The sequence below is a fragment of the Ranitomeya variabilis genome, chromosome 3, assembly GCF_051348905.1.
Source record: "Ranitomeya variabilis isolate aRanVar5 chromosome 3, aRanVar5.hap1, whole genome shotgun sequence".
Classification (NCBI taxonomy): domain Eukaryota; kingdom Metazoa; phylum Chordata; class Amphibia; order Anura; family Dendrobatidae; genus Ranitomeya; species Ranitomeya variabilis.
The window spans coordinates 764,216,747-764,232,385 of record NC_135234.1 but is presented as its reverse complement, the minus strand read 5'-3'; the positions used below and the strand labels follow the sequence as shown (position 1 = coordinate 764,232,385).

The window sequence follows — 15,639 nt, the reverse complement described above, 5'->3', positions numbered from 1 at the left end:
CGCACACTTGCCGGCGAATGACAATCACATCATACACCGGTGACGTGTTCGCTGACGTCAGCTGCCAGCCCCCGATTGGCTGGCGGCTTTTAACTATTGCCGGGGGGCCCGGGCCCGTATGGCAATAGAGTTTAACTGAATCTGCATCTCGGATGCAGGTTCAGTTTGTGCATTGGCAGAATCCTGCCGCCGGGGCCCGATGATCAGAAGAGATGGGGCCCGATGTGGGTCCCCTCTGGTCATCCGTCCCCATACGCCAGTCAGGGCAGTAATGCCCTGATTACGGCCCTGATCCGCAGGTATATGTATATATATATATATATATATACTCTGATCATGTGACCTGTGGGTGTTATAATGCATGAGCAGAAGGCAGCAGTAATACTAGAAATATCTACACCAACCGGGTATATAAATACACACAGACCGCTGCGGGCACTTTATTTTTAGGCTCTGAGCTGGTGTCTATGGGGATTTCCTGCAGGATCTCCGGTTTCTTCTCCACCGCGGTAATTATAAGGACATCTCGAGAGATACTGACAAGACTGGTGAAGATCCTTTATAAACTGAATTCTGCTTAACCCCTTATTTTTATTCTCTTGCATTAATAATGGACTGTGCAAATGAAGAAAGAGAAGTGATAACCGCTGGAAATACAATAAATCTATTCTTGATAGAAATTAACAATGTGTCACTGTAGAAACCGGGGAATGTCAACCCGATGTCATAGGATAAAATAGTGTTTACCTGCAGCCACCACTAGATGGAGCTCCTGAGCTGACTGCATACAGGCTTATTGAGATCAATGGATGTTCAGTAAGCTCTTGTGCTCCCTCTAGTGGCTGCAGAAAAAATTGTATCATTTACATCTAGGCAGGAGATTTAGATATTTGCGTCCAGTAAGCTGAGCTGTGATTGCAATAAAGAGAAATTAGAACAGAATATTGGCGGGAATGCAAAAGAACAGAAATTAGCAAACCATCAAAAATAATGCAGCATAAATAAGTATATATATTTCCATTGTAATACCTCTCCCGGACTGAATTTTGAGGTGGCGCTAATGTGACAGTCTTTATTTTAAATAAAGACGTTTGCACGAATGTCCAGAAGGCATGGAGGTTATTATGTGGTTGTTACTAATGTGTGCACATGATAGCGGAGGCAATAGGAAAATGGATCATTAAGAAAATAGCAACTTTTTTTTTCCTGTTTATTGCTAAATTAAACACGCGCTCATCAATCAAACCGTTTGTAACTTACAAAATAAAGATTTTGTGAATCCACATTGTGAAAGTAATTCAAAATCCCCTTTACTTTTTTTTTTTTTTAGATTTTTTTTTTGTTAAATAAATTGTTCTTTTTTTACCTCCCTCCATCTTATCCCACAAATGCAAATCCTTAAACATAAAAAAAAAAATGCACACGCGGTGTAAGGAGTTATTGATAGTTGTCGGTGGCCTATGACACAAGCATTTCAGATAGATTAACATACTTAAATCCCCTGAAATGATAGAATGAAGACCCTTTTTTCTGCATCTGATAGAAAATTCAAGCCAAATTATGGAGGCTCTGGTGGTGGAGGGTGGGTACTTGGAGGTCCATGGGTGAGGTATTTAATGACTCGGGCAGCACGGTGGCGCAGTGGTTAGCACAGCAGCCTTGCAGCGCTGGAGTCCTGGGTTCTATCCCACCTTGGACAACATCTGCAAAGAGTTTGTATGTTCTCTCCGTGTTTGCGTGGGTTTCTTCCGGGCACTCCGGTTTCCTCCCACATTCCAAAGACATACTGATAGGGAATTTAGATTGTGAGCCCCATCGGGGACAGCGATGATAATGTGTGCAAACTGTAAAGCGCTGCGTAATATGTTAGCGCTATATAAAAATAAAGATTATTATATTATTATGACTCTCCAAGGACATGTAAACTTAGCACCATCTCGGAGCCCTCAACTCCCCATGTACAGTAGTCCTTGAGGTAATGCCGTTGGTCCCCTTACTGCTATGTGAAGTCTCGGTCTACCTCATGAGGTCTACATGGCCTTAACGCATATTAATGTTGGGTGAACCCTTTAATTTCGGAAAGACTGGCAAAGATCCTACATCGAGAACTCCCATGGAACAACCATCGCTTTGGTGGAATGGTCATCAACCTGTTCCTTTCAATGAACTGCAGAATTTTTTAGAACTACCCAACCCTCCCCCCAACCTCCTTCACTTCTCGGGACTATAATTCATCACGCATCTTCTCCCCCTTTGGCCTGATCAATCTACCAATGAACAAGATAGAGTCCGTCTTGTTGTCCTTGATCAGGAAGACGAAGGGATGATCTGTGTAGAAAAGCTTCGGGCTCCTCAGCTCCTCTCTGGCGTACAGGTCAGAATCAAATGGGTTCCCTTCCGTGTCCCATTCAAGGGCGGCAGCATGGAAGAGGTTGGACAAGTAGAGGTCTTTCTTTCCGGAGATCTTGGAAAGGTCTGCTTTGGATTTGTCGATGGCTTCTGTGAGACCAAGTTCTCCTAAATGTTTCTAAAAGGAAAAGAAGATGTTCAAGAGGACAAGACGCAACTAGAGTCGTTCAACCCAAATCATCCCATGACTCATCTACCCAACACTGAAGATATCATCTGATGACTCATCTACCCAACACTGAAGATATCATCTGATGACTCATCTACCCAACTCCATAGATATCATCTGATGACTTATCTACCCAACTCCGTAGATATCGTCTATGACCAAAATGTTTTTGTCAATTTCAATAGTCTATCTCGAGTTCTCTAGATCTACTGTATCATCTTAAGGTAATCCCTTAGGTGGGTCTGGTTTAGTTGTAGTCTAGAATTTACGCTTAGACTACAAAACTCTATAAGGATGGCCATGTGCCGAAATGCTGCAGTTTTGGCAAGTATACAAGCGCGAATTGATCGCATTCGAGATTCCTTTGTACCTTCGCATGGACTAAAGCGACACACAACACCAAGGCAGCACGCCATCTTGGACCTGGTTCACACAGCACCCACTCAAACACAGCAAGGGTGGCGTCTTGGCCATACATTATACTGTGATGGTTCCTACCTGAAGATCATGGCTGACTTCCATACTGATTTTGGGCAGAGACACGGCAACTGCTCTCTTCTGCATCTTTCCAATCCAGGTCTTCACCTGCTCTCTGGTCAGGAGTTTATCCACTCTCTCCAAAGGCTCCACATGGTAAGGCATAATGATGATCATGCTGGACAGCTTGTGGGCCAGAGGCATCTCTAAGATTTGGAGAGTGTTGACCTCATCCTCATAATAGTTGTACATTCCTGAAAATAAACATTATAGTGGTAAATATCAGATAAGGGAAACTGAGTGGAAACATCTCTGTACCCTGAAGTGACTTACCTGTACGGTGCATCATGGGGACAGAGACAGTGAAGGAACGGGACACCATGAAGCCTCGGTTATCGACCATCTTGTGGTGGAATTTTTCATCCCAGTGGGCTGTGAAGGGAGACAACACATATTAGTTGGGTTGAATCTTTGTATCATGGCACATTCCATCAATGATGGTCACGTGCTGGGATTACTTACGTTTGAAGAACATGGCGTTGACAATAAGGGCACCATCAGTCTTCTCCACCTCGCTGGTCACCTCAGGAAGCTTGCCGTCTGTGGTCTGTGCCGCCCACTCATTTATGGACTTTAGGGCACTTCTTTTGTCTCGGAAGTTGATCTTGGAGTGTTCGTAGTTGTAATGTTTCTTGCTGTTCTTCACGAAGTCATCAGAGAAGCTGATAGAGCTTGGTCCGTAGAGCCGATTTCCAATCTTCCAGGTGACATTGCGAGCCGTGGAGTTGCTGACTTCATTGAGAAGCTCGGAGAGCCCTGCATGGATGTGGTCGTCGCTCAGTTTGTCGACACTCAGGACAGCCTTTGCCTGGGCGGCAGTGCTGGCTTTACCAGCCAGGTTGACCAGACCGAGAGAAGAAGCCACCACCACTGGTGAAAGTAGGATGTTTTCCACCTTCTTATCTTTGGCCATGGTTTGGTAGAGATTGAAGGCGAGACCTGCACTCTTATCAGCCAGGGTGTTGGCCTGTTTACTAATCTTCTTCTCTACTGGAGCCTCTTTGGCCGCTTTCTCCACCGCTTTCTTATCAACTGCTGCATCCACCGCAAACAGGAGGCCAAGAGCCAAGAACTGTATCATCCACATGGTGGCGTCAAGAGTAGGAAGCGACTATGTGATTCTACGAGAGAACAGAAGAACGCCCAGTGAGCACGGGTCCTAAAAACTACCAGCATTCAAAATTGGTCAAAGGTGGAAAGTTTTTGAATTTTGGATGCTTTTTTTTTTACTATTTTTTTCTTTAGCTTTTAAATAATTGCAAGTATAATAATGTCTGAGTCTCCTCATATGGGTCTATACTTGTGAAACATTACAGAAGTGTAGCCGGCGGCTATGATGCTGATAATAACATATCACTGGTGCCCAACCCTGATGTGTCGCTCCTCCCTGCAGACAAGTCTGGTTCTATTACTGCCCGAGGGGACAAATTATTGTCAGGGTTTACAAAGTTGAGGCCAAAAATAAGTGTGAAGGCGCAGTCATGCAGAACAGGGCTCAAGCGGTGGCTAATGATCTGCTAAACAGATGCAAAAAAAAAAACCTAATAAATGTAATAGAAAACAACTTACAATCACAGTAAATAGAGTAATGATAATATAAAACTAAATTAAAAAGGAAAATAATAATAAAAAAATACAAATGACAAAAAATGAATCCCATTGAAAACTCTGCAGGATGGAAGTATGGAAAATGACTACAAAATAAATGAAATATCTCATTTGAAATAATGAAAGAAATAAAAAAATATATAAAAAATGAATATACATAATCAAAAAAATAGAAAATATAAAAAAAATCCATACCACTAAATGCTCTGCAAAACGCATGAATTATTTATATAATATATATATATATATATATATATATATATATATATATATATATATATATATATATATATATTACAACCTGTAATGACCACACGGCCACCTCACCACCATCGGAGCTACTGCAACCCTCAACCTATTGTCTCCTTCCCCATAATCCTGCAGAATGTAAGCCCCCAAGGGCAGGGTCCTCGCCCCTCTGTGCCAGTCTATCATTGTGTTACTTTACTGTAAGTGATATCTGTAATTTGTATGTAACCCCTTCTCATGTAGAGAACATGGAATCAATGGTGCTATAGAAATAATAAATAAATAAATATATATATATATATATATATATATATATATATATATATATGTATATGTATGTATTACAATATATCAAATATATAGAAAAGAGAATAAATAAAAATATATGTTAAAGAAAAAAATACACCATTGAAAACTTGGATGCCTAAAAAGGGAAACAAAAAAAAATATTCAGATTAAAATATTTTAAGAAATAAAATTGAAAAATATGAAAATGAGAAAATAATTCTAAAAATACAAATTACAAAAATTCTACTCCATTGAAAAATCTGAAAAGTTGATGCCTAATAAAGGAAACAATAAATAAGAATGCAAAATATACAAATTATAAATAATTAAATAAATAAAATAGAAAAAAATATATTAAAAAAATCCTAAAAAATATAAATTAAACTCAACTCCATTGAAAAGTGCATGCCTTAGAAAGAAAAAAAATACATATATATATATATATATATATATATATATATATATATATATATATATATATAAAGTTCTATAAAGAGTGGCGCCAAGTATCATGCGGAGATATCCTGCAGCGAAACCAACAATTCCCCACAGATCAGAATTGTAAAACAAATTTGGCAAATAGTAAATACACACATAAACAGTATGTATGGGTTCGCGCTGGAAAGGCTAATATTGGTTCAGATATAGGAGGAAGTGTAAACAAATATATATAAATTAACGTGCAGTAATTCCAGACACAGAGCTGTTTACCAGCATGGAAAAAGCTACTCGAGGCTCACCCGACTTGTGTGAATGGAAGAGCGCTTGATAATCCCAGCAGTCAATGGTAGATGTCCGTCCAGAAGAAAAATTCTTCGTAAAATAGTCAATAGACATTGGCATACGCTTAAGAAAGATAAAATCTTGGGGGACAGAATTACTAGCCATCCACGATTCGTGTATAAAAAATCCTGTAACCTGGGCAACAGTATTGCACCTACAGTCCAGGATAAACCAGCCTATAAACCATCTACCTTTTTCCACAAAATATTGAAAGGATTTTACCCATGTAATAGATGTAATATATGCAAGCAGATTAAAATGCACAAACAAACTGACATTGAAAAGGGTAACAAAAAATTTATTATCAAAGACTTTATTACATGTTCCACCACAGGGGTGATATATACAATCAGGTGCCCTTGTGGGAAAAGGTATGTGGGTAGAACAAAACGCTCAGTGAAAACTAGGATCAGTGAACATATCCGCAATATTAAAACTAAATTTATGGGCCACCCGCTTTCAAAACATTTTATTAACCACCATGGAGGATTAGTTAAAGACATGGAGGTCACAGGTATTGCGGTGGTACAAAAACACTGGAGAGGTGGCAACTTCATCAAAGCGATGTCCAGAGCTGAGACCAAGTGGATATTTCTATTAGACACTATTGTACCAAGAGGTCTTAACGCTGGAGCTGAATTGTTCGGGTTCCAGTGAAACAACTGATTACGGGAGGCGGTATAAATAGACTGTTAGTGGGGTAAAGGACCATCCCTGAAGAAGGAGACAGGCGTCTCCGAAACGCGTAGGAAAGTGGACCTTACCGCACTCTGTAACACTTATCACCGGGTAGTAGCGGCGGTCACGTGAGAGACACGTCACGCAGGTCCTGTAGTCTAGCCGTACGCACCGCTCGACTCACACGCGGCGCCGGCATAGCTGGACCCCCGTCTTCTCCTGCCAGTAGGTGAATAGTGGCTACTACCGGCCGGGGTAGCCACGATCTTCTTTGCATCCACGGACTTCATCCTGCCGGACTTAAAAGATCTTCTGGACGGACATCTACCATTGACTGCTGGGATTATCAAGCGCTCTTCCATTCACACAAGTCGGGTGAGCCTCGAGTAGCTTTTTCCATGCTGGTAAACAGCTCTGTGTCTGGAATTACTGCACGTTAATTTATATATATTTGTTTACACTTCCTCCTATATCTGAACCAATATTAGCCTTTCCAGCGCGAACCCATACATACTGTTTATGTGTGTATTTACTATTTGCTATATATATATATACACTGTATATATATATTAACAATAGAGACATATTAAAATATTAGAAGATAAGTCTAAAAATGCAAATGAAATCTGAAAAAATGGATACCTTAAAAAGTAAATAATTAAAAAAATAAATAAAAATGATTGAAGAAATAAAAAAATCTTTAAAAAAAATAATTCTAAAAATGCAAATAAAAAAAAATCTACTCCACTGAAAACTCTGAAAAGTGGATGACTAAAAAAAGGAAGCAATAAATAATAAAATAGATATATAAATGAAAACAATTAAAGAAATAAAGTAGAAAAATGTTAAAATAGGAAAATAAGTGAGAAAAAAATCTGCTCCTTTGAAAACACTGAAAACTATATCCCTATAAAAGGATACAGGTAATATACAATATATATATATATATATATATATATATATATATATATATATATATATATATATATATATATATATATATATATATATATATATATATATATATATATATATATATATAAAATAACTGAATTGTTGTTGGTTGTTGGATCACATCCAACAGCTCCACCCAGACGCAGAACAGAGCCTGTGGCCTGGAGCTAAGGTTCTTGCAGTAAGTAATAAGCAGAGGTGGCATCTGCTGCACAGATTTCTGGCCTGGCACAAGGTCTCGGCCTCGGTGGGAATCATACACTGAATATTGAGAGATCAGAAGGTTCAGATACCTGTAAAGAGTTTCATAGTGAGTTCAAGGTTTGCAATTTTCATTCTGAAAGAGACAGACACATGAAGCGAAAATCCAGAGGAAACATATGAAATCGACTTCAGCCTATTGCGCTATGTCCTGAAATGTGGGGGTTGTGCTCCTGATGGGGGGTGGGGAGGATGCTGATGTGGCAGGAAATATAATCCCTGGCCCTACTCATTCCATATTTGCATTTTCCCTGCAGATTCCGATCCCTTTTTATTGTAGTTAAACACTAAGAAGAATTTGTCACAATGTATCAGGAACTTTATTATGGCTACGAGTCCCGACAACACGGCCTCCTATTTATAGGCCATTGTCCTAGATGGGAAATGTCATCCTGTGTCCACCCCTGGGCTTTGGGAGAAGGACATTACCGCACTTCCCAACTTCCTTTGCCATCCTGTGCGTAGTTTTATTTTCTTTATGAAAAAACTAGGACCTGATAACTTTAGGGTTAATGACAATGTCAGGTTAGAGGAGACACAACTGTCTGGATCTTCTGAGACTTTTGTAACATTCCTCAGACTGTAACATTGTGGCATAGATTCCATCTGCATGGCAACGTTAATGATACATTGTAGCAATGCAGAAGACTTAAACAAGTTCTCCATGGAAACTGATAGATACATTGTTACAATTATAGATGGAGCAGATCATGTATTCCCCATGGAACCTTTATAGCTACATTGTTACATTACAATAGATACACTGCAGACAGGAGGGTAGACATCATATATTGACCTTACATATGACATGTTGCAGTGCATAGATATGATATATGATGGTACATTGTTGCATCTCGCCTTTATTACATGCACTAGGCGCTGACTGTGCAGCAAACCAACGGCGTAACCTGCAAAATCTCAACAGGGCCCCCAACTATCATGAGTCTTGGTCTTCTCATGGGACCTTTTGTGCCGCTTGAGACCCCCGTACCCAGTATAGTTACACCCCTATGGGGTCTCTTGTCCGCAAGGACCAGTCCCATGTTCATATATAGCCCTCACTTGTAGCAGAGTTGGACCCACCTTATCAGGAGGCGTTTGGCGGTCTTCTCACTACCAGGGTCTTGTTCTTCTGCTGCCCTCCTCTCGCACTGCTCCCCCTTTATATCCAGCAGAGGAAAGTTCTGGAAGTTTGAAAAAAGTTTATTTAAATGAGGGAAGTTTGATGCCCCCCTCCTCCAGCTCTCCTCCCTTCTGCTTGAGACAGCCCCTCACATTCCTCCGCTCCCTCCGCCTAATCCCTGACAATGTGGCACCAGAGGGATGTTCTGTGCCCAGACCTGGTGATGTGTGGTGTGTGCCCCCCGGCCCTGGCATCACAGATAATAGCTACATGAGGAGCAGGAACACGTCAAATCCAGTGTTTGAGGGGCTATGAAGACCCCGGTGGACACAGACAGAAGGGGCCTCTGTTCAAGAACAGTATGGGGGCATTTTGCAGCCCAATAACTCATCATAATTATTATTATTTATTGTTATAGCGCCATTTATTCCATGGCGCTTTACATGTGAGGAGGGGTATACATAACACTGGTCAACAGCATTTTTGGTGCCAAAGATATTTAATCGAATTTAGGGTATTTTTGGGGTGCTGATTCTGAATATGTCATCAGTTTTGCCAGATTGGCTCAAGTTTTTGAGATTTTTGGTATCTTATTTATAGCACTTGTTGGTAAATGCGACGCATCATCTCATTAATTTCTTTGGATTAGTACTTGAACTGAGCAGTTCTCAATATAGTTTTGTGTTAATTAGTGTTCTAAAAGTTTGTTCATAGCTTGATTTTTGCACTAACTTTATGTTGTTGTCTGTTTTCCAGTGAAAAGCATGAACTCATCAAGAAGAAGTTGTCTTAACGATCCAGACTCATTCTGTTACATTTGTGGTGAATACACACTGCCAAAACATAGAAGAAACATAACAGACTTCGTAAAAAAAGTGTATTTTGCCTATTTTGGGGTTATGCTTGGGGACCAAGACAAGTTTTGGGCACCACACATAGTGTGCAAAGCATGTATCGAATTATTACGAAAATGGAGCAAAGGACAAAGAAAAAGCTTCAAATTTGGTGTTCCAATGGTGTGGAGAGAGCCAAAAAATCATCATGATGACTGTTATTTATGGTAAACACAGGTACAGGCACATCTTCACAATGAGGGACAGGCCTTCTTGCAGATTCCATGTTACTCCCATTTTCGTTTCTTATGCTTATTGAATCCTTGCACTTGCACTGCACAGAAATAACAGTCATCATGATGATTTTTTGGCTCTCTCCACACCATTGGAACACCAAATTTGAAGCTTTTTCTTTGTCCTTTGCTCCATTTTCGTAATAATTCGATACATGCTTTGCACACTATGTGTGGTGCCCAAAACTTGTCTTGGTCCCCAAGCATAACCCCAAAATAGGCAAAATACACTTTTTTTTACGAAGTCTGTTATGTTTCTTCTATGTTTTGGCAGTGTGTATTCACCACAAATGTAACAGAATGAGTCTGGATCGTTAAGACAACTTCTTCTTGATGAGTTCATGCTTTTCACTGGAAAACAGACAACAACATAAAGTTAGTGCAAAAATCAAGCTATGAACAAACTTTTAGAACACTAATTAACACAAAACTATATTGAGAACTGCTCAGTTCAAGTACTAATCCAAAGAAATTAATGAGATGATGCGTCGCATTTACCAACAAGTGCTATAAATAAGATACCAAAAATGTCAAAAACTTGAGCCAATCTGGCAAAACTGATAGCATATTCAGAATCAGCACCCCAAAAATACCCCAAATTCATTAAAATATTTTGGACACCAGAAAATTTTTTTTTTTTTGTTGACCTGTGTAATCAAAACAGGTACAATAATCTTGAACAATACAAGTCATAACTGGTACAGGAGGAGAGAGGATCCTGCCCGCGAGGGCTCACAATCTACAAGGGATGGGTGAGAATACAGGAGGTGAGGATAGAGCTGGTCGTGCAGCGGTTTGGTCGATCGGTGGTTACTGCAGGTTGTAGGCTTGTCGGAAGAGGTGGGTCTTCAGGATCTTTTTGAAGGTTTCGATGGTAGGCGAGAGTCTGATGTGTTGTGGTAGAGGGTTCCAGAGTAGGGGTGATATGCGAGAGAAATCTTGTATGTGATTGTGGGAAGAGGAGATAAGAGGGGACCTCTTGGACACCGCAGGTTGCCCCAATGATATGTCCGCCCCTGCATGAAGACCCCTCTGCCACATATGGAAACACTGGTAATACTCTGCTCATTATAATGAGGGTGTGTAATGCTCCATTTCTCCTGTGGAGGCGCTGCTTACTGCTGAGTTCATCCACAATCTGATCAAGATCAGATCATGTCTGTATTTCAATCAAATTCGCCCCCAGCATTAGGAACCTAACAAACCGCGCCATGTATCTCAGCTTCCTGGAGCTTGGAAGTGGCTGAGATATGGCGGGTGCTCAGATATGACAGTGTATAGCTGTGGGGGTGCAGAGGATGCAGTGACCCCCTGGTCCTTCTACCTGACAGGACATAAGACCCCTCTGCCACAGGACAGGACGGGCAGCGCTACACATGACGGCCCACAAAACTGATCCCAGGAAACCACAGTGTAATCGATACAATATATGTCCCTGAATTGGCTGATAACAGGGAACAATAGATTGCATGGAAGAAATAGACTGCAGGCTTACTGGTTATTTAAGAGTCACGCGCCACTGTACTTGTCTGGTAACCATTAGGACCCCCATGTGGGCACTACAGATGGCGGCCAGGCCCTCGCTCAGGCCCATCACCCTGGAGTCTTACCAGGGAAGCTCCAGCTGACGCCTCGCCAGGTCCGGGAGAATATTCTAGATATCTGTGTGTTACCCCCTGGGGCAGAGGACGGGGGACGTGGAAAACTCTCAGGACTTCCCACTGACACTGAGACCTCCCCCCAGGACTGGAGATGAATATGGAAATAACGAAACAATGTATCAATGAAATAATGATGTAATATTACAGCATAATGATGAGGAGCAGCTGTGAGCGCAGCACCGGGCATAAATGTATGGAGTAACATGGCCGACACCTGCCCTATACAGGCACTATAGACGTATATGGTAACATGGCCGACACCTGCCCTATACAGGCACCATAGACGTATAGGGTAACATGGCCGACACCTGCCCTATACAGGCACTATAGACGTTCAGGGTAACATGGCCGACACCTGCCCTATACATGCACTATAGACGTATAGGATAACATGGCCGACACCTGCCCTATACAGGCACTATAGACGTACAGGATAACATGGCCGACCCTTGCCCTATACAGGCACTATAGACGTACAGGGTAACATGGCCGACCCCTGCCCTATACAGGCACTATAGAGGTATAGGGTAACATGGCCGACACCTGCCCTATACAGGCACTATAGACGTATAGGAGTAACATGGCCGACACCTGCCCTATACAGGCACTATAGAGGTATAGGGTAACATGGCCGACACCTGCCCTATACAGGCACTATAGACGTACAGGGTAACATGGCCGACCCCTGCCCTATACAGGCACTATAGAAGTACAGGGTAACGTGGCCGACACCTGCCCTATACAGGCACTATAGACGTATAGGAGTAACATGGCCGACACCTGCCCTATACAGGCACTATAGACGTACAGGGTAACATGGCCGACACCTGCCCTATACAGGCACTATAGACGTATAGGGTAACATGGCCGACCCCTGCCCTATACAGGCACTATAGACGTATAGGGTAACATGGCCGACACCTGCCCTATACAGGCACTATAGACGTATAGGGTAACATGGCCGACACCTGCCCTATACAGGCACTATAGACGTACAGGGTAACATGGCCGACACCTGCCCTATACAGGCACTATAGACGTATAGGGTAACATGGCCGACACCTGCCCTATACAGGCACTATAGAGGTATAGGGTAACATGGCCGACACCTGCCCTATACAGGCACTATAGACGTTCAGGGTAACATGGCCGACACCTGCCCTATACATGCACTATAGACGTATAGGATAACATGGCCGACACCTGCCCTATACAGGCACTATAGACGTATAGGGTAACATGGCTGACACCTGCCCTATACAGGCACTATAGACGTACAGGGTAACATGGCCGACACCTGCCCTATACAGGCACTATAGACATACAGGGTAACATGGCCGACACCTGCCCTATACAGGCACTATAGACGTACAGGGTAACATGGCCGACACCTGCCCTATACAGGCACTATAGACGTATAGGGTAACATGGCCGACACCTGCCCTATACAGGCACTATAGAGGTATAGGGTAACATGGCCGACACCTGCCCTATACAGGCACTATAGACGTACAGGGTAACATGGCCGACACCTGCCCTATACAGGCACTATAGACGTATATGGTAACATGGCCGACACCTGCCCTATACAGGCACTATAGACGTATAGGGTAACATGGCCGACACCTGCCCTATACAGGCACTATAGACGTATAGGGTAACATGGCCGACACCTGCCCTATACAGGCACTATAGACGTTCAGGGTAACATGGCCGACACCTGCCCTATACATGCACTATAGACGTATAGGATAACATGGCCGACACCTGCCCTATACAGGCACTATAGACGTATAGGGTAACATGGCTGACACCTGCCCTATACAGGCACTATAGACGTACAGGGTAACATGACCGACACCTGCCCTATACAGGCACTATAGACGTACAGGGTAACATGGCCGACACCTGCCCTATACAGGCACTATAGACGTATAGGGTAACATGGCGACACCTGCCCTATACAGGCACTATAGACGTATAGGATAACATGGCTGACACCTGCCCTATACAGGCACTATAGACGTATAGGGTAACATGGCCGACACCTGCCCTATACAGGCACTATAGACGTATAGGATAACATGGCCGACACCTGCCCTATACAGGCACTATAGACGTATAGGATAACATGGCCGACACCTGCCCTATACAGGCACTATAGACGTACAGGGTAACATGGCCGACACCTGCCCTATACAGGCACTATAGACGTATAGGGTAACATGGCCGACACCTGCCCTATACAGGCACTATAGACGTATAGGGTAACATGGCTGACACCTGCCCTATAAAGGCACTATAGACGTATAGGGTAACATGGCCGACACCTGCCCTATACAGGCACTATAGACGTATAGGGTAACATGGCCGACACCTGCCCTATACAGGCACTATAGACGTATAGGGTAACATGGCCGACACCTGCCCTATACAGGCACTATAGACGTTCAGGGTAACATGGCCGACACCTGCCCTATACAGGCACTATAGACGTATAGGATAACATGGCCGACACCTGCCCTATACAGGCACTATAGACGTATAGGGTAACATGGCCGACACCTGCCCTATATAGGCACTATAGACGTATAGGGTAACATGGCCGACACCTGCCCTATACAGGCACTATAGAGGTATAGGGTAACATGGCCGACACCTGCCCTATACAGGCACTATAGACGTTCAGGGTAACATGGCCGACACCTGGCCCTATACAGGCACTATAGACGTATAGGGTAACATGGCCGACACCTTCCCTATACAGGCACTATAGATGTTCAGGGTAAAATGGCCGACACCTGCCCTATACAGGCACTATAGACGTATAGGGTAACATGGCCGACACCTGCCCTATACAGGCACTATAGACGTATAGGGTAACATGGCCGACACCTGGCCCTATACAGGCACTATAGACATATAGGGTAACATGGCCAACACCTGCCCTATACAGGCACTATAGATGTATAGGGTAACATGGCTGACACCTGCCCTATACAGGCACTATAGATGTATAGGGTAACATGTATTACCTGTACACTGGCACTATACACTGTATACTATATACAGAGCTCCTGTGTATAATGTCACTGGTGATCACTGTATTACCTGTACACAGACACTGCATACTAAGTACAGATCTCCTGTGTATAATGGCACTTAAGGTCATGTTAGTATTATGTTTTTATTAATGATCAGTATTGTAGTATTCAGTCACTATGTAGTGGTAATATGTGGTCTGGTCATGGTGTGGTGGTATTTGTTCCTTGTATGTGGTATTACAGGTCACTATGTGGTGGTAATATGTTGTCTGGTCATGGTGTGGCGGTACTTATTCCTTGTATGTGGTATTATAGGTCACTATGTGGTGGTAATATGTTGTCTGGTCATGGTGTGGCGGTACTTATTCCTTGTATGTGGTATTATAGGTCACTATGTGGTGGTAATATGTTGTCTGGTCATGGTGTGGCGGTACTTGTTCCTTGTATGTGGTATTATAGGTCACTATGTGGTGGTAATATGTTGTCTGGTCATGGTGTGGCGGTACTTGTTCCTTATATGTGGTATTATAGATCACTATGTGGTGGTAATATGTGGTCTGGTCATGGTGTGGCCGTATTTGTCCCTTGTATGTGATATTATTGGTCATTTTAAAACTTGAAAAATAAATAAAAATATACCTACACTGTATTGTATAATTTAACAAATGTCTAATAGGCTAGAGTAGGGCTCGGCCAAAAGAGTCTACCTTGTCGTGATGGCGGCTTAAAAAATATTTTGGCCGAAATAA

At 42.5% G+C, this 15,639-nt stretch overlaps 1 protein-coding gene across 2 annotated transcripts; it reads right to left on the bottom strand.

The window, feature by feature from the left end:
• Positions 1-1,535: 1,535 nt before the first annotated feature.
• On the bottom strand, positions 1,536-9,138 carry SERPINH1 (serpin family H member 1). Of its 2 annotated transcripts, XM_077298744.1 has the most exons (6): positions 9,020-9,085; positions 7,969-8,012; positions 3,578-4,236; positions 3,389-3,487; positions 3,077-3,309; positions 1,905-2,527 (listed from the first exon to the last, which is right to left on the bottom strand). In XM_077298744.1, the coding sequence occupies exons 3-6, from the start codon at positions 4,200-4,202 to the stop codon at positions 2,225-2,227; spliced, it is 1,260 nt and encodes a 419-aa protein (XP_077154859.1). In that variant the 5' UTR covers positions 4,203-4,236; positions 7,969-8,012; positions 9,020-9,085; the 3' UTR covers positions 1,905-2,224. The 2 variants fall into 2 exon arrangements, with proteins under 2 accessions (XP_077154858.1, XP_077154859.1); XM_077298743.1 differs by lacking the exon at positions 7,969-8,012 and having other exon boundaries at positions 1,536-2,527; positions 9,020-9,138.
• Between the last annotated feature and the right edge of the window lie 6,501 nt (positions 9,139-15,639).